This window comes from Lithobates pipiens, unplaced genomic scaffold, assembly GCF_037356315.1.
Source record: "Lithobates pipiens isolate NorthernLeopardFrog02 unplaced genomic scaffold, aLitPip1_a1.2 Scaffold_22, whole genome shotgun sequence".
NCBI lineage: Eukaryota > Metazoa > Chordata > Amphibia > Anura > Ranidae > Lithobates > Lithobates pipiens.
The window spans coordinates 332,706,062-332,726,103 of NW_027507784.1; the positions used below are offsets into that span (position 1 = coordinate 332,706,062).

Genomic DNA, 20,042 nt, shown 5'->3' on the forward strand with positions numbered 1-20,042 from the left:
TCTTTATGTGACCATGTAAAACCATGTATATCTATACAAACATGTCTAAACATGCATCTTTATGCAACCATATATCTTTATGTGACCATGTATAACCATGTATATCCAAACAAACATGTATAAACATGCATCTTTATGCAATCACATATCTTTATGCGATCATGAATAACCATGTCTATTTATACAAATATGTCCAAACATGCATCTTTATGCAACCATGTATATTTATGCAAACATGAATAACCATGCATCCTTGTGCAACCATGATCATGTATCGTTATGCAAACATGTATAACCATGTATATTTATGCGAATATGTAAAAACGTGTATCTTCAGCAACCGAGCGTTTCAGCTAGTTTGGAAGCAAGCACCTGCTTAACTGCAGTTGGTCCCATACTAGACCTGCAGGATTTAGCCAAGCACATATGCACTATACTGAAGATACAACTGCTTAAAATGCACCCATGCTCATGTTTTTCCAAACGTGTATATTTAAACATGCAGTTAAGCAACAAGTTTACTGAGTTTTGAGAAGAGGAGATGGGGGGGGGGGGGGGGGTGGTATGATCTCCGTGTATAAATACATAAGGGGGATATGATCACCATGTATAAATACATAAGGGGGATATGATCTCCATGTATAAATACATAAGGGGATATGATCACCATGTATAAATACATAAGGGGGATATGATATCCATGTATAAATACATAAGGGGGGGATATGATCACCATGTATAAATACATAAGGGGATATGATCACCATGTATAAATACATAAGGGGATATGATCACCATGTATAAATACATAAGGGGGATATGATATCCATGTATAAATACATAAGGGGGGGATATGATCACCATGTATAAATACATAAGGGGGATATGATCACCATTTATAAATACATAAGGGGGATATGATATCCATGTATAAATACATAAGGGGGGATATGATCAAAATGTATACATACATAAGGGGGATATGATCTCCATGTATAAATGCATAAGGGGGATATGATCTCCGTGTATAAATGCATAAGGGGGATATGATCACCATGTATAATACAGGTGTTATAATCCCTCTCCATGCCATCCAAAACTAAAATAAAGTTGCGCTGTTGGTAAAAAAAAATCCCAATAAGCATATATTGATTGGTATGCACAAAATTTATAGCATCTACAAATGATGGGATATTTTTATTTGTTTACAAGTGAGTTACTGCGGGACTGTGATATTACGTGAAAATTCTGACTTTTTGGGAACCAGTGACACAGTGATCAGTGCTAAAACATATGCCCTGTCACTGTACTAATGACACTGTCTGGGAAAGGGTTAACATCAGGGGTGATCAAAGGGTAACTGTGCCTAAGCTGTGTTTTACTATACTGTAGGAGGTGCTTTTACTAGGGGAAGAGATAGAATTTATTTTCTGCTTTGCGGGGACACAAGTTCCATCCCTTCCCTCCTGGCAGAACGAGGATCTGCCTTGTTTACATAGGCAGATCACAGTTCTGTGTCTCTGCCCAACGATCGGCGGGTGCTGGAGGACAGTGGGTACTATATACCCGCGTAGTCATAGGGGAAGCGAGCCGCCAGCGGCGCACATGCCCGTAAGTGTCGGATCCTGTATACATACATGATCCGGCGTACAGGTGCTGCCCGATAACAGTAAAACTGCTATAGGGCAAACCTTTAAGTGGTTAAAAAGACCCTGTCATGGCTAGATTAAATCTGAATATTTAGGACTGAATATCTAAATTTTTGCTTTAAAGCAATTGTGATTAGTTCTCTTCAAGGTAACAGCCCGCAGCCCCAGGAAGCCATACACCCTTGCTGTGCTTAAAAACTCACTTCCATAAACCCAGTCGGAGACAAAGTAAAAAGTAATGAAGGCGGCACCTACTTGTTTTCAAAGATGTCCTGGGCTGTCTTCTGCTCCTTCTTCTTCCCGGCCTCTTGCAGAGGGAAGCTGGCCTTCACTTTGGCTAATGCATCTTTACAATTGGCTTTAACTTCTGCCGGAGTCTCCAGCATGTCCAACAGATGCTGGTCAATAGGTGGAAGGGGATCATCAGGGTGGAAGGCCTTATGCTGTAGGCACTGCAAGAAATGGAGAATATTTAGTAAGGTCTCAAGTACAATGTTTAAATCAGTGAAGGTAAAGGACGATAGCGGTCCTCAATGGACTTAGACCCTCATCCTGCATGTGACAAACTTTTCCTTCTACAAGCTGTCAGTCATTGCTGATTTACCGAGGTGCAGCTACCAACTTACGTAGAAAGGAAGCAAGGGGGGAGGTGACTAACCTCAGCAGGACTTTTAACGGTATCAGACATTACATATATTGACGAAGATCAAATCGCAATCACTCAAAAGGGAGTTTTTTTTATAAAAGATTTTTTCATAGAAATTTATTATACAAAAAAATAATTTTTTTTTGCTAAAACAGCACTATGAATACAGATATACATCCATAGAGATCTGGAAGAATCATTTGTGAACTCAGTCAATGTAGTATGATGCTCGACATGTTTCACTCATGGACGAGTTTCTTCAGGAGCTTTGAACATCATTGACAAGTATAATACTGCATGGATAAACACATAAAGGAAATAATGAAATAGTGCATGTGCCATTATTCATAATAAGCTTTGGAGAAAGAAAAAGCAAACAATTAAATATGATTGCTACAAAAAGCATTATTATATACAGAGTTATATATATATAAATATTGGGGAGCAAAGCATTTAGGTCGTTCAAAATGTTGAACTACTTAAATGTTTTGCTCCCCAATATTTATATATATAACTCTGTATATAATAATGCTTTTTGTAGCAATCATATTTAATTGTTTGCTTTTTCTTTCTCCAAAGCTTATTATGAATAATGGCACATGCACTATTTCATTATTTCCTTTATGTGTTTATCCATGCAGTATTATACTTGTCAATGATGTTCAAAGCTCCTGAAGAAACTCGTCTATGAGTGAAACATGTCGAGCATCATACTACATTGACTGAGTTCACAAATGATTCTTCCAGATCTCTATGTATTGTATGGATGTATATCTGTATTCATAGTGCTGTTTTAGCAAAATTTGTTATTTTTTTGTATAATAAATTTCTATGAAAAAATCTTTTAGAAAAAAAACTCCCTTTGAGTGATTGCTATTTGATCTTCGTCAATATATGTAATGTCTGATACCCTTAAAAGTCCCGCTGAGGTTAGTCACCTCCCCCCTTGCTTCCTTTTTTCAAATTAAATACTTGGGATGTGGTATCATTTTGTTTGGTTGGCTTCACTTCATCCTTTAAATTTACCAACTTACGTAATGGAAGGTATTCCAATATCCATCGCCGGCTAACAAATCCTGTTAACCACTTGCCAACCACCCTATAGCAGTTTCACTGCTACAGGTCGGCAGCCGTCACACACACACATATATATATATATATATATATATATATATATATATATATATATATATATATATATATATACACATGTGATCATGAACTTGCGCCTGCAGGGGGTACGCTTGTGTCGCCAGAGGGCTGCTTCTGCTGTGATTGTTCAAAGCAGAAGGCAATCTGCGAGTGCCGGGCACTCTATGTCCGCCGGCACCCGCCTATCCCCGTGGAGAGGCTGAGAACATAGCTCTGCCTATGTAAACAAGGCAGAGTAATGTTCTGACGGGGGTGGGGGAGGAATGGATCCTGTGTTCCTTCAAAGCAGAGAAAAAAATCCATCTCTTCCTTAGTAAAAGCAGCACACTGTACACAATAACACTGGCTAGGCACACAGTTAACCCTTTGATCGCCCCTGGTGTTAAAGTGATAATAAAGTCTATTTTTTTTTTGTTAAAAATAACAAACCCGTCATACTTACCTGCTCTGTTGCAGTTGGTTTTACACAAAGCAGCCCGGAACCCTTCTCTTAACCCCTTCCCTGACAGTGCATATTTTTAGCACGGATTACTGTATTTGTATCAGTGGTTCAGAAAAAATGTCTAAAGTGTCAGTTAGTGTCTGATTGTCTGCGGCAATATCGCAGTAGTTGATCGCTACCATTACTACAATAAAAAAAAAAAATCCCTAAATATATACCATAGTTTGTAGAAGCTATAACGTTTGCGTAAACCAATCAATATATGCTTATTTGGATTTTATTTACCAAAAACATATAGCAAAATACATTTTGGCCTAAATGTATGAAGAAACTTGATTTTTTTTTAAATTTTATAAAAGAAAATATATATATTTTTAATATATTTTTATTTTTTATTTATTTTTTTAATAGCGCAAAAAAAATAAAAAAATAAATGCATGGGTGATCAAATAACATCAAAAGAAAGCTTTATTTGTGGGAAAGAAATTACCATAAATTTTCTTTTCATACAACGTTGCACAACCAATTGTCAGTTATAGTAAAACAGTGCTGTATCGCATAAAATAGCCTTGTCATGAAGGGGGGTAAATCATCCGGCGGACAAGTGGTTAGACTAAGAGGAGATTTGACTCTGGTGGACATCATGGTGTTTAGGCCTTATTCCCCTGGCCATGCTGACTAGAGGTCGACCGATATGGGTTTTTCTCTGGCCGATGCCGATATTTAGAAATCATGGCGGCCAATAGCCGATATATGATGCCGATTTTTTTGGGCCGATATGTTAGGCCGGTTTTATTTTATTTATTTATTTTTTTCCTTTTTTATTTTATTTTTTAATCCCCCTTGATCTAACACACCTTTCCCACTGGGGCGTTTTTCAGGCGCTTTTGGGCTAAAAATAGCGCCTGTAAAATGGCTCCCCTGCAGTCTGTGTGAAAGACAGAGTGCTTTCACACTGAGGCGATGCGCTGGCAGGATCTTAAAAAAAAAGTCCTGCAAGCAGCACGTTTGGAGTGGTGTATACCGCTCCTCCACCACTCCTGCCCATTGATATGAATGGGCACCACTGCCGAAGCGCATGCAATGCGATTTGGCAGCGGTGCTTCATGGGCGCATTTAACCTCTTCCTTGGCCGCTAGCTGGGTTATATGTGCCCCACTAGCCAAATAGCACCGCTAAAATGATGGTAAAGAGCCGCTAAAACTTGCGTTTTACCATCAACGCCTGTCCGCTCCAGTGTGAAAGCAGCCTTCATAAGTGATACAGAAAATTTCTTACATTTAAACATTTATTAAACAAAACAAAACCCCCAATCAGTTTACTTGTATGTATGATTTAGATAAAAAAAAAAAAAAAAAAAAACTATATATTAAATAAAAACAGGTAGTCAAAACTTTTGGACGAAAAAAAAAATGGGCTAACTTTACTGTTTTTATTTTATTTTTATTTTTTAAATGGTGTATTTTTTTCCTAAAAAAATGCATTTGAAAGACCTCTGTGCAAATGCCGTGTGACATAAAATATTGCAACAACCGCTATTTTATTCCCTAGGATCTCTGCTAAAAAAATATATATCATTTTTGGGGGGTCTAAGTGATTTTCTGGCAGAAAATACAAGATTTTTACTTGTAAGCAACAAGTGTCAGAAAAGATTTAGTCTTTAAATGGTTAAACTGAGAACTTCTACACACTGAGATGATTTCATTCATTCAGAAGTGTAAACATTGTATCATTTAGTTCTTTTCTTGGCAGTCTGCCCAGAGAGGAGGAAAGGGTTGCTATGACGACTCAGGCAATTTACACTGACTGAAATGACTTCTGTAATAGAAAAGTCCTGCTGTAGTTCTAAACCGGCTTTTTATCAGCTCAAATCGGCCGATGCCGATTATTTAAAAAACGGCAAATATCGGCCGATATATCGGTCGACCTCTAATGCTGACCCAAACACCCGTGCCAAGGGCTGACTTCCATGCAGGGGTGTGCAGGCAGCCTGGCGAGCTGCATGGACCTGTGTATTTATTTTACTAGTAATGGCGGCGATCAGTGACTCAGCAGACAAATCGGACACTAACTGACACTTTTTTGGGAACCAGTGAAACTAATACAGTGATCAGTGCTAAAAAATAAATAAAAAATAAAAAAAAATGCACTGTCTCTGTACTAAAGAAAAAAAGGAATAGAGCAGTAATTCTATGCGTTTATAGTGCCACATCCAATATTAAAGTTAAAGCAGGAAGAAACCCTCAAAGGCGGACTTTTTAGGCACACTTAGTTAATAGTAGAAATATTTTAGAGTAGTTTAGCAGAAAATTGTTTTTTTAATTATTAAACATATTGGATAAAATACATATGAAAATAGAATGTATTGTCAAATCACATTATCACCATATCCTAAAATGACAAAAATGATCCTCTTGCACTCAACGCGTTTCAGAATACAGATATCTCCTTCTTCAGACAAATGTGGCTGCTGGATGTCGGGTCGTGCTGCTGCTCATTTGGAGATCCTGTTTAAAGTTGAGATCAGCCCCTTTACAATAGAGCCCTTTTCTCCTGTCTTGGCTGCTTATCACCTACAGTATTTAGGATCTATTTTTGACCCCCAGCGAGCTCCTTCGGCCATCTCCCCCTCTGTGGGGTCTAGTAAGGGCGGAGAATCGGCTCTCTGGAAAAAAAAAAAACATACCATGCGGTTCTAATATTCCTTGTGATGGTTGTGATATTGAAGCAGGAACTCAGCAAGCACAGTCCCCTTTTTGATATTCTTCTCTTTCTTGTTTTTAAATTTAATATAATGGAATGTTAATTCACCACGTCACCCATAAGTAGATATACATTTTCCTCTTCAACATACACCCCTGAAGAAGGCGATATCTGTACTCCGAAACGCGTTGAGTGCAAGAGGATCATTTTTGTCATTTTAGGATATGGTGATAATATTGTTATGAATTGACAATACATTCTATTTTCATATGTATTTTATCCAATATGTTTAATAAATAATAAAACAATGTTCTACTAAACTATTCTAAAATATTTCTACACTTAACTACGGTAAGTGTGCCTAAAAAGTCCACCTGGGGGGGGGGGGGTGTCTTCCTGTTCATCACTGTACTAATGACAGTAGCGTTAGGAAAGGGGTTAAAGCGGAACTTCAGTCATTTTTTTTCAGCTTTCCATCTATTAAATCTTCTGCCCTTGTTGTTGTTTTAACTTTGGATAGTAAAATCCTTATACAGCCCACTTCCTGTTTCTTGTCTAGTCATTAGCCTAGGCTTATGACATCATGCACAGCTCTCTCTATCTCTCACTCTCCTGAGAGTTTGCCAGGAAGGGAGGGGGATGAGTCATAAGAGGGCCAATGAGAGCTGCGGAGCTGGGAGGTGTGCCTCTGTGTAAATCCAAGAAGTGAACAGGCAAACAGCTTCAGCTGCCCACAGTAAAAATGGCTGCAGCCAGACTCAGTGGAGGGAGATTTCTGCAGCATATTTGGCAAGTACAGAACCACAGTATATATTAAATAATATGCAAAGTGGTTGGAGGGAAGCTTCAGAATGGCAAAAGATGTTTTTATTACAAATTATATGAGTCGACTGCAGTTCCTCTTTAACATCAGCGGTGATCAAAGGGTTTAATTGTGTGTCTAGGGCAGTGATGGCGAACCTCGGCACCCCAGGTGTTTTGGAACTACATTTCCCATGATGCTCATCCACACTGCAGAGTGCCTGAGCATCATGGGAAATGTAGTTCCAAAACATCTGGGGTGCCGAGGTTCCCCATCACTGGTCTAGGGAGTGCTTAGTCACTGTGTGGGGGGAGGTGCTTGTACTATGAGAAGGCAAAGATCTGTGTTCCTGCTTTGCAGAAACACAGGATCTCTACCTTCCCCTACAGACAGAATGGCACTCTTCCTTGTTTACATAGGCAGACCGCCATTCTGCTTCTGTTCTGAACGATCTGCCGGACCCCGCTGATTGGCTGCGGCTGTGTCCAATCACAGCAGGAGCGGGTCGCCGCAGACCTGGAGGAGCAAGATCGTGTACAGGTAAGTGATCCTGCACAGGAGAGCCGCCTTGCCGCTAAATATATACACAGTACTACAGGACAGGACTTGATGCACAACTCCACTGCACAGGTCAGCATCACGCGCTGCTCTAGAATCAGATGGAACATTTCATTATTGCACTAGAAATCGGAGAGCTGACAGCGGAGAGAGAGAAGTGTCTATTGTCTCGCTGCCGAGCCTCTGATTGATCCGCTGATAACAGCAGGGAGAGCAGTGATCGATCGTGCCATATTCCAGGGCTCTGAACCGAGGTCACGGAGGCCGCTGTGTGCTGTAGCTTTTATCTATGGATTAAACTCCACACAATACAAGAGAGGAGAAGAATACAAAAAAAAAAAAAGGAAACAGGTTGGCATCATCCTCTTTGTGATCAGAGACATGGGAAGAACAAATAAGGGATGGAGTGCCGATTGATCGGCACAGACAATGCTGGCATCAGTATCTGGATGTGATTTATACAAGAGACAGAATCCAGATGGGGCTCACAGGAAACAGTACATTCAAACAGGTACACACCTTCAGCTAGTAATTTGAAGGGGCTCTTTATTTAACCACTTCAATACCTGGGGGGGGGGGGGACTTATACACCTTCCTGCCCAGGCCAATTTTCAGCTTTCAGCTCTGTCGCACTTGGAATGACAATTGCGCGATCATACAACACTGTACCCAAACAGAATTTTTATCATTTTGTTCCCACAAATAGAGATTTCTTTTGGTGCAATTTGATCGCTTCTGGGATTTTGATTTTCTGCTAAACAAATAAAAATATGACTGAAAATTTTGAAAAAAAAAAAAATTTTTTGTTTCAGTTACAAAACTTAGTAAATAAGTAAGTTTTCTCCTTCACTGACGGGCACTGATAAGGAGGTACTGATGATGTAGAACCAATGAAGTGGCACTGATATGCAACACGGATGGGCACTGATAGGTGGCACGGATGGGCACTGATAGGCGGCACGGATGGGCATGGATAGGTGGCACGGATGGGCATGGATAGGCGGCACGGATGGGCATGGATAGGCGGCACGGATGGGCATGGATAGGCGGCACGGATGGGCATGGATAGGCGGCACGGATGGGCATGGATAGGCGGCACGGATGGGCATGGATAGGCGGCACGGATGGGCATGGATAGGCGGCACGGATGGGCATGGATAGGCGGCACGGATGGGCATGGATAGGCGGCACGGATGGGCATGGATAGGCGGCACGGATGGGCATGGATAGGCGGCACGGATGGGCATGGATAGGCGGCACGGATGGGCATGGATGGGCGGCACGGATGGGCATGGATAGGCGGCACGGATGGGCATGGATAGGCGGCACGGATGGGCATGGATAGGCGGCACAGATGGGCACGGATAGGCGGCACGGATGGGCACGGATAGGCGGCACAGATGGGCACGGATAGGCGGCACAGATGGGCACGGATAGGCGGCACAGATGGGCAGGGATAGTCGGCACAGATGGGCACAGATAGGCGGCACAGATAGGCGGCATTGTAGTGTAAAGTACTGTACTGATGGATGCCAATCAGTGCCAAACAATAATACATGCCAGTGATGCCCATTGTGGGCACTGATTGGCATCCATTGTGGGCACTGACTGGCATCCCTGGTGGTCTAGGGTGGCATACCTGGTTGCTGGGCATCCCTGGTGGTCCAGTGTGGGCATCTTTGGGGGCGGGGGCTGCGCTGATAATCGATCAGCACTTAATACTTAATATGCAGCCTTAATATCCTGAGGACGTCATATGACGCCCAGTCAGGATATTGAAATCACTTTGCCGCCATCATTCTGCTATATGGTGGGCGGTAAGTGGTTAACCACTTCAGCTCCGGAAGGTTTTACCCCCCCCCCCTTCATGATCGGGGCATTTTTTGCGATACGGCACTGCGTTACTTTAACCGACAATTGAGCGGTCGTGCAATGCTGTACCCAAATAAAATGTATGTCCTTTTTTTCCCCCACAAACTGCACTTTCTTTTGATATTTGATCACTTCTGCATTTTTTATTTCATGTGCAATAAACAAAAAAAAAATGCAGACAATTTTGGAAAAAAAAACAACAATGTTTTTTACTTTTTTGCTATAAAACACATCCAATAAAAATAAAAAAAAACTAATTTCTACATCAATTTGGGCCAATGTGTATTCTGCTACATGTTTTTGGTAAAACAAAATCCCAATAAGTGTATATTAATTGGTTTACGCAAAAGTTACAAACTTAACTATGGGATATATTTATGTAATTTTTTTTTCTTTTTACTAGTAATAGCGGTGATCAGCGACTTATAGTGGAACTGTGATATTGCAGAGGACAAATCGGACATCTGACACTTTTGGGGGACCAGTGACACTAATACAGCGATCAGTACTAAAAACCTGCACTGGTGCATATTTTTACTAATGACACTGGCAGGGAAGGTGTTAACATCTAGGGAGATCAAAGAGTTAACTGTGTGCCTAGCCAGTGTTTATGTGTATTGGGGGAGGTGCTTTTACATAGTGGAAGGCATATATTTGTGGCCTTGCTTTGCAGGAACACAGGATCCATGCCTTCCTTACTGACAGAAGGGCACTCTGGCTTGTTTACATAGGCAGACTGCCGTTTTGCCTATGTACCGTATGGTCGGCGGGTGTTGGCAGACATTGAGTCCACGGTACCCTCTGATCGGCTCATGCTGTTCATAATCACAGCAGGAGCGAGCCACTGGCAGAGCGCAAGCACACCCATGACCACAGCGTCCGCCCTGAAGCAGTAAAGCTACAATAGGGCGGTCGTAAAGTGGTTAACCAATAAATCTGAAGCGATATTAAACCCAAATGCAAACATTATATTGCAGCTTACCAATTCTTGGATGTGATGGCTGCATTCCTTTTCCTTTTTTTTTTAGGCTTTCGTTCCTTTATGAGGGGGCGGGGTCACTCGGTTACATAACCAGATGGCCCACTGCTTCAGAGGAGGGTGGGGTCACCTGGCGACATCATTGTGTGGCCCCGCCCTCAGTTATAAAAGAGCTGTCACCTGAGAAGCGGTCAATACGGCGGGTGCCTCCCATGGAGGCAGATCAGTGGCAGCGTGCGGATTTTTTTTTCTTTTTTCGGTCCATCAGAGCATGAGAAGAAGATGAATGGACTTCGTGGGCCACGTTTACTTTATTTTTTAATAAAGGAATTGTCCTAAGCCATGCCTTGTGCTTTTTTTTTTTTTTTTACCATTTTCACACTTTTTTGTGAAATGGTAGGGGAACATTTGTACTCGTTACAATTTCACACGGGGGAGGCTGGGATCTGGGGGTCCCCTTGTTAAAGGGGGCTTCCAGATTCCGATAAGACCCTGCCTGCAGACCCCCACCACCACCGGGCAAGGGTTGTGGGGATGAGGCCCTTGTCTTCATCAACATGGGGACAAGGTGTTTTGGGGGGGTACCCCAAAACACCCTCCCCATGTTGAGGGCATGTGGCCTGGTACGGTTCAGGAGGGGGGGGTGCCCTCTCGTCCCCCCCTCTTTTCCTGCAGCCTGCCAGGTTGCGTGCTCGGATAAGGGTCTGGTATGGATTTTGGGGGGGGGGGGGGGGGTTCCCCTTAATATCCATACCAGACCTGAAGGGCCTGTATGAAATTTTAGGGGGCCCCAATAATTTTTTGTTTTTGTTTGGGGTTCCCCTGTGGGGGAATCCCATGCCGTTTTTTTCCAATGACTTATGTGTATTGTCGGACCAACAATTCATTATAGCCGTGAGTAGTTTTAAATTACTTTTTTTCCTTTAGAAATGTCATTTTGCTCTCGGACTGTTGTAAACACAGGAAAGGCCACTTTACAGGCATACTATAGACACCCCCCCAGGTACAAATTATAAAGTATTATTTTACTATTATTGTTTCACTTTAAGCATTATTAAAATCACTGCTCCTGAAAAAACTGCAGTTTTTAATACTTTTCTTTTTGCATTGATACATGTCCCCTGGGGCATGGGCCAGGTCCCCAAACACTTTTTCAATACCATGCATATAAGCCTTTAAAATGAGCACATTTGATTTCTCCCATAGACTTTTAAAGGGTGTTTGGCGGCTTTCGATTTTGCCGCAAACACCCCAAATTGTTTGCTATTCGGCGAACACCCGATGTTCGAGTCGAACATAGTGCTAAATACAGGGATATTCTTGAGCAAAACCTGCACCAATCTGTGTGTGATTTGAGGCTAGGACGGAGGTTCACCTTCCAGCAGGACAATGACCCCAAACACACTGCTAAGGCAACACTTGAGTGGTTTAAGGGGAAACATGTAAATGTGTTGGAATGGCCTAGTCAAAGCCCAGACCTCAATCCAATAGAAAATCTGTGGTCAGACTTAAAAGATTGCGGTTCACAAGCGCAAACCATCCAACCTGAAGGAGCTGGAGCAGTTTTGCAAGCAGGAGGAATGGACACAAATCCCAGTGGTAAGATGTGAAAAGCTCATAGAGACTTATCCAAAGCGACTTGGAGCTGTGATAGCCAAAAAAGGCGGCTATACAAAGTATTGACTTTAGGGGGGTGAATAGTTATGCACATTGACTTTTTCTGTTATTTTGTCCTATTTGTTGTTTGCTTCACAAAAAAAAAAAAACATCTTCAAAGTTGTGGGCATGTTCTGTAAATTAAATGATGCAAATCCTCAAACAATCCATGTTAACCGGTTCCCGACCAGCGCACGCCGATGTACGCCGGCAGAATGGCACGGTCAGGCATATTGGCTTACAGGTACGTCCAATCTTTAATGCCGGCGGCGCGCTCACGTGCTGGTCAAGACCCCCGTGAGTCCAGTCGCGGGTCCCACGGACACGATCGCCGCAGGCATACCCGAGATCGTCTCATGGGGCGGCTGAACGGAGAGAGATGACGTTGTAAACAGCATCTCCCGTTCTGCCTAGTAACAAGTGACGCTGATCTCTGCTCCATGTGATTGGAGCAGAGATCAGTGTTCACTAAATGAAAGCCCAACCCCCCCACAGTTAGGAACACTTAACCCCTTCACTGCCACCCACTGGTTAACCCCTTCACTGCCAGTGCCATTTACACAGGAATCACTGCATTTGTATAGCAGTGATTGCTGTATAAATGACAATGGTCCCATAAATGTGTCAAAAATGTCCGATGTGTCCGCCATAATGTCGCAGTCACAATAAAAATCGCTGATCGCCGCCATTACTAGTAAAAAAAAAAAAAGATTAATAAAAATGCCATAAAACTATTCCCTATTTTGTAAATGCTATAACTTTTGCGCAAACCAATCAATAATCGCTTATTGCGAATTTTTGTTACCAAAAATATGTAGAAGAATACGTATCGGCCTAAACTGATAGAAAAAAAATGTTTTTTATATATTTTTGGAGGATATTTATTATAACAAAAGGTAAAAAAAAAATGTGTTTTTTTCAAAATTGGCGCTCTATTTTTATAGCGCAAAAAATAAAAACGGCAGAGGTGATCAAATACCCCCAAAAGAAAGCTCTGTTTGTGGGGAAAAAAAAGGACGTCAATTTTGATTGGGAGCCACGTCGCATGACCACGCAATTGTCAGTTAAAGCGACGCAGTGCCAAATCGCAAAAAGTGGTCTGGTCTTTGACCAGCAAAATGGTCCAGGGCTGAAGTGGTTAATTACAGGTTGTGAGGCAACAAAACACGAAAAATGCCAAGGGGGGTGAATACTTTTGCAAGGTATTTTTAGTTTAAATGGTAGTGTTGCATGGCTGCGAAATTGTCATTCAAAGTGCAACAGCGCTGAAATCTGAAAATTGGCCGGGGCAGGAAGTGGTTATGAAGATGAACTAATCACACACATACATACATACATATATATATATATATATATATATATATAAAACTATAACAATGGCGGACGTTAAATACAGGTTGGAAGTGGTTTCTTTGTAACAAGCAGTTATAACTGAGCTTCTTGTACAGAAACGACACCTTTGTTTGTGACAAACAGAAGAATTAGCGCTGATATTCAGTATAACCCTGACAATACACTGTTTATTAAAAAGGTCTTCAGGGTCTAATATGAGAAATAATTTCTCGGTGTAGGGACGAGAGCGATGAGGAGGAGTGAGACCAAAGATCACACAATTAATAGAAACCTCCGCTTTCAGTACTCACAGCTACTGTAAAGACGACGGATATAGAAAAGTGAGATCAAGGGGTGAAATGGATATAATAAATTAACATAAAATTTACATGCAACCCTTTTCGCACAAAACGTGTGATCACCAAAGTGTGTCAACAAGGTATTTAAAAAACAAAACAAAAAAAAGAACAATATTAGGAGCGAGATAATGCAAATCTGAATAAGCTAAAGCTTGAACTCTTCCTGCGCAGTCCATTAGAGGAGGAGCGCCGTCTTCTTTTGTCTTAGAAGCAGAAGTCATAATTTGCTGCTATACATGTAAAATAATATCAGTGCATCCCCTGCACTGCACCCCCCCGCCCCGCCCCCCCAACCACACACACACACACACACACACCGACGCCAGCAACAAATCCTGCACATGCACAGAACAGGTTAGTTGCATGGAAGAAGCAGAAGTATCGCAATCATCTATCGCAGAGCCTAGAGGCGGGGGGGGGGGGGGGGGGGGCATCATGCAAAGGTGCTCTGCAGATACCAGCATGACAAAGGATGCTGAGAATGAAGTCACCTGCTGAAAACGAAGAAAGTGGAATGCGTAAAGCAGTAGTACGCTGCAGGTGATGAAAAAAAAAAATCCTTACAAAGCAATGTCATGTGCTAGTATGCATTGCATATTAGCACATTATGATGCACTTACGGTACCTTAGAACGAAGCCCTCCCACGCCGCAATTTCATCACTGAGAAGGCAGATATCTTCCCTGGTCTTCCTTCTGGGTTTGCGTACTCCAGGTTACATGAGTGGCTGGGGGTGCGATGATGTCACTCCTGCGCATGTGCGTGGAGGCGCCTTATCTGGCTCAGGTTCTGTACTGTACACAGAACCCACACAGCGTATCCGCCGGTGATGTCATCGCCTGCATGCACTCTGAATATCTCCTAAACTGTTTCTAAAAATTTAGAAGATGCTCACACAGTACCTACAGGTAAGCCTCATCATAGGCTTGCCTGTAGGTACAAGATCCACAGAGAGCCAGAACAGGGATCTGTCAATGTAAACAGACAGATCCCTGTTCTGACAGGGGAGGAGAGGGAGATAGTCTGTTCCTAGTGATCAGGAACAGCGATCTCTCTCCTCCTCCAGTCAGCACCCCCCCCTTCCCCCCCACAGTTAAAAACACCTCCCAGGGAACACATTGAACTCCTTGATCACCACTAGTGTTAACCCCTTCCCTGCCAGTGTCATTTATACAGTAATCAGTGCATTTTTATAGCACTGATCGCTGTATAAATGTCACTTGTCCCAATGTCGCAGCCCCGCTAAAAATCACTGATCACTGCCATTAATTACTATTTAAAAAAAAAAAAAAAAAAACGAATAAAAATGCCATAAATCTATCCCCTATTGTGTAGACTATATAACTTTTGAGCAAACCAATCAATATACGCTTATTGCGATTTTATTTTTTACCAAAAAAATATGTAGGATACATATTGGCCTAAACTGATGAAGAAATTTTCTTGCCTTCGTTTTGTGAACAAGAAGTACTTAAGGCCAGAAAAAAAAATGAAAAGGGTGAGATCAGTGTCCTATACTGCACAAGCATTGCTACAGATTCACTACTTAACGACCAGCCACCTCAGTTGCACTGCGGCAGGTTGGCTCTCCTGCGCAAATCATCATCATTGTACGTCGGGCACGTACACGGCAATCTGTGAGCATGCGTGCTCATTTTTCTAGCGGGGGAGCCAATCAGCGGGTTCGGCACACTCAAGGTCTGCCAGCCACCCGCAATCGCTCCACAGAGAGGCAGAGTGGGTATCTGTCAATGTAAACAAACAGATCCCCATTCTGTCAGGGGAGTAGAGCTTCTTCTGTTCCTAGTGATTAGGAACAGTGATCTCTCTCTACTCCCTGTCAGTCCCCTCCCCCCACAGTTAGAAACACCTCCCCAGGGAACATTTAACCCTTTGATCTCCCCTGATGTTAACCCCTTCCCTGCCAGTGTCATTTATACAGTAATATACAGTAACAGTGCATTTTTATAGCACAGATCGCTGTATAAATGTCACTGTTCCCAAAAAAAAAGTGTCAAAAGTGTCTGGATTTGTCCGCCGCAATGTCGCAGTCCCGCCAAAAATCGCTGATCACTGCCATTACTAGTTAAAAAAAACAATAATAATAAAAAATGACATAAATCTATTCCCTATTGTGTAGACGGTATAACTTTTGGGCAAACCAATCAATATACGCTTAATGTGATTTGTTTTACCAAAAATATGTAGAATACACATTGGCCTAAACTGGTGAATTGTTTGTTTTTTTTTGGGGGGGAGGGGGATATTCATTATACCAAAAAAAGTAAAAAAGATTACCCTTTCTTCATAATTGTCGCTCTTTTTTTGTTAATTGCGCAAAATAATTAAAAAAGCAGAGGTGATTAAATACCACCAAAAGAAAACTCTATTTGTAGGGGGGAAAAAAAAGACATAAATTTTGTTTGGGTAAAAAGTCGTACGACTGCGCAATTGTCAGTTAATGGAACGCAGGGCCATATCGCAAAAGGGGTAAATCCTTCCGGTCCTTAAGTGGTTAATTAAATCATTACTGGGCCAACATCCATATACAGAAATAGAATTGACAATGTAAATTAAATAGTATCACTTTAAGCACAAAAATAGATCAGTGCTGGTGTAGTCAGTTTGCAGCCTATAATTAAGAGATACAGGATGCTGTGCTGACACACGGTGTGCCTAAAGTTCCCTGGGGAGTCTTGCTGACAAACCTCCATCCAACTGAGCTTAGCATGATCTAGCAGGAGCTGTCAATCCAGGGAAAGTATCCCCCTCCCCCCTTCTGCTGTACACATTATTTGCTACCCACGGGGTCAACCTACATTTGCAATGAAGTTCCTTTAAGTCCCGAGTGAATTGGCTGCCCCCACAGTACAGTGTCAGCACCTTAGGACAATCTCTTACCTGGAACAGCCTCTGGAACTGGGGGTTAGGGATTTTGCTGGGTTTGAACAAATCTTCCAAATCCTCTCCATCATCAGACACCAAACTCATGCTGTCAATCAGAGAGTCCACTGCGGAGAGCTGGTCACCTGCGTGTTAGGATCAGACAATGAGCATCTTACCACCACAGTGCAGGAGGAATAGACAGTAACATATATACTAAGTACCTCGGGTAACTACTACAACTTGAAGATCCTTGACTCCATCATTTAAAGCAAATATGGGGGTGGGAGACAATCAACCCCCCTGTAAGCACCATCTGGACATCTGGCTTGAGCTTGCACAGGGCTGTCTTTCCTCACTCCCGGCAACTGAATGGATGGCAGAGGAGCAAAAGTAATGGCGTATGTGCAGCTAGGGAGGTAGTATTAACCACTTCCCATAGGAAGGCCATCATATTGTGAAGGAATGTAATGTACATAATGATAATCAGCAAATGTCTATTTGCTTATGTGTATACATGTTACTATGCAACCCCTTACTTATTATGTAGTATACAGATTGACTCTCTGTTTGGAGCTAAAGATGGCGTCTGTACCCTACAGCCCACATGTTAGAAGAATGCATATGAGATAACAGAACCAGCTTCAATCAACCTTCAAGCATCAAGTTTATCCATTTCTCTTGTATTTTAGCCAATGAGATGTACCTATTAGACTGACATAGCAATGACGTATCTTTCTGTATAAAATATTGACACCGCCCAGAAATAAACCAGAAGTTAGAGGTAACCGAGCTGAACGTGTCTCAGAGAGTGTTTACTTCTAATGTGCATGCACATTTATACTTTTTAATTAGAAACAGCAGCAGATAACCTTGAACTAGATTGTAGTTCTTATCTATTTCAATATGAAGTCCTTAAGAGTGAAATGGTGATATCTGGATGATGCCGGCAGCTACAGGCATCATCCAGATATCTGTTTTCAGCCAGCGATTCCCTCTCTTGTCAAAGCCATCCTAGCGGCTGATTAGCTATGGATTAGCCTGGATTGCTATTACAGTCAGTGGGAGGGGACATTCCCCCCCAGCCCAGCGGTGCCTCTCCAGGCTCTCCTGTGCGATCGGCGAACCGGAAATCTGATGCCGGATTACCATAGAGCTGGTCTGCGGCCAGTACTATGATTCTGGGAGGCCGGAAGCAGCGACATCACTTCTGGCTCTGGCAGATGTAAATATTGTAATATTTTCCAGCAGAGCGCAATGTTTTTTTTTTTTTATCTCATGCTTTCCAGGGTAGAGGAGATATTTGGGGTCTTATTGACCCCAGATGTCTCCATAAAGAGGACCTGTCATGCCTTATCCCTATTACAAGGGATGTTTACATTTCTTGTAATAGTAATAAAAGTGATCAAAAAATAATAAAACATTAACCTCCCTGGCGGTAATCCCGAGTCTGGCTCGAGTTAGGATTTTACCATCATAAGTGGTAACTCAGAGCCAGACTCAGGATCGCATCGCTGGATACAGGGAGAGTTATTTACCTAGTCCCCTGGATCCAGCGATGTCCTCCGCGCTGTGTGATCGAGCCGTCCTCCACTCGATTCACAGTGCCTGAATACCACCGAGCTCCGTTCACTGCAACGTTACGGCGCACGGGAGCGGAGATCGGCGCCAAATTCAAAAAAGTAAAAAGACACAAAACACACACAGTACTGTAATCTTACAGATTACAGTACTGTATAAAAAAAAATTACACACCCCCTTTGTCCCTAGTGGTCTGTGCAGTGCCCTGCATGCACTTTTATATTATAAATACTGTTTTTTCTGCCTGGAATTTGGAGATTGTCCATAGCAACCAAAAAGTGTCCCGTTATGTCAAAAGTGATTTTAGACCAGCTAGCAAACAGCGATAATAAATTAGAATCACTTGCAGAATTGAGCGATAGCGATTTGTGGGGAAATTCGTCATCAAACACTAAATCTAATGACAGCGACAATTCTGCAAATGAGCAAATTTCAGTGTTTTTGGGTTTGATTACATTATTGAATAATTTTTATTATTATTATATTATAAACTTTATCATACCCGGGATGTCTGCTAGACTCTGGTTTGAACAGATTTAAGAGTTATTCCTAAGAATTACAGGACTACAATATAAAACGGCAAATTTCCATGCAAAATAATTGTACCGCTTTCAGCACCTAAAACCAGAATGAATCATCCCGCCAGGGAGGTTAAAGAGACAGTGTAAAAAAAATAAAATAAATGAAAGCGCCCTGTCCCCTCGCATGCAGAAGCAAATGCATACATAGGTCGCTCCCGCATAAGTAAACGACGTTGGCTGTGAGATATTACCACAAACATAGCTAGAGCAATAACTTTAGTGCTAGACCACCTCTGTAACTCTAAACTGTTAACCTGTAAAAAAAATGTAAAGCGTCGCCTATGGAGATTTTTAAGTACTGTACTTTTGCTCCAATCCACGAGTGTTTGCTATTCTGAAGTGTGACATGTTAGGTATCTATTTACTCAGTGTAACCTCATCTTTTATACTTCACCAAAAAATAGGGTTATAAATATTGTATTTTTTTTTGCATTAACATCCGTTAACGTGTATTTTTTCCAAACAAAATCGCGTTTGATAAAATTGCTACGCAAATACCATGTGACATAAAAAAATTCCAACGACCGCCATTTTATTCACTAGGATATCTGCTAAATATTATTTAAAAATATAGGAAAAAACTTTTGAAACCCCTGTTAGTGGAACTGCAAGTTCAGAACATTAAATATAGATGGGGTTTTCCCGCTTGTCTAATAGGGAACAAAGATGGTAAATCGGCGAAGCTGAGCTTTCCGGAAGATCTGAAAGAATTTTGCGAGAAATTGGGAGTATGCCCTCCTGCACTTCCGGGTTGGCAAGAAGAAACAATAGGTTCAATGTAGTGGGGGGGGGGGGGGCTTGGGGTGGGAGGCGAGGGTGGGGGGGGGGGGGGGAGGTGTAAGGTTAGG

At 42.0% G+C, this 20,042-nt stretch overlaps 1 protein-coding gene across 1 annotated transcript in view; it reads right to left on the reverse strand.

The window, feature by feature from the left end:
• XRCC5 (X-ray repair cross complementing 5) overlaps positions 1 to 20,042 on the reverse strand; it is a 126,783-nt gene that overhangs the window by 45,662 nt on the left and 61,079 nt on the right. Inside the window, exons 13-14 of the mRNA XM_077449650.1 lie at positions 17,051 to 17,178; positions 1,905 to 2,101 (exon numbers count right to left, since the gene is read on the reverse strand). Coding sequence (XP_077305776.1) covers positions 1,905 to 2,101; positions 17,051 to 17,178 — 325 coding nt within the window. The remainder of the gene's footprint in view (positions 1 to 1,904; positions 2,102 to 17,050; positions 17,179 to 20,042) is intronic.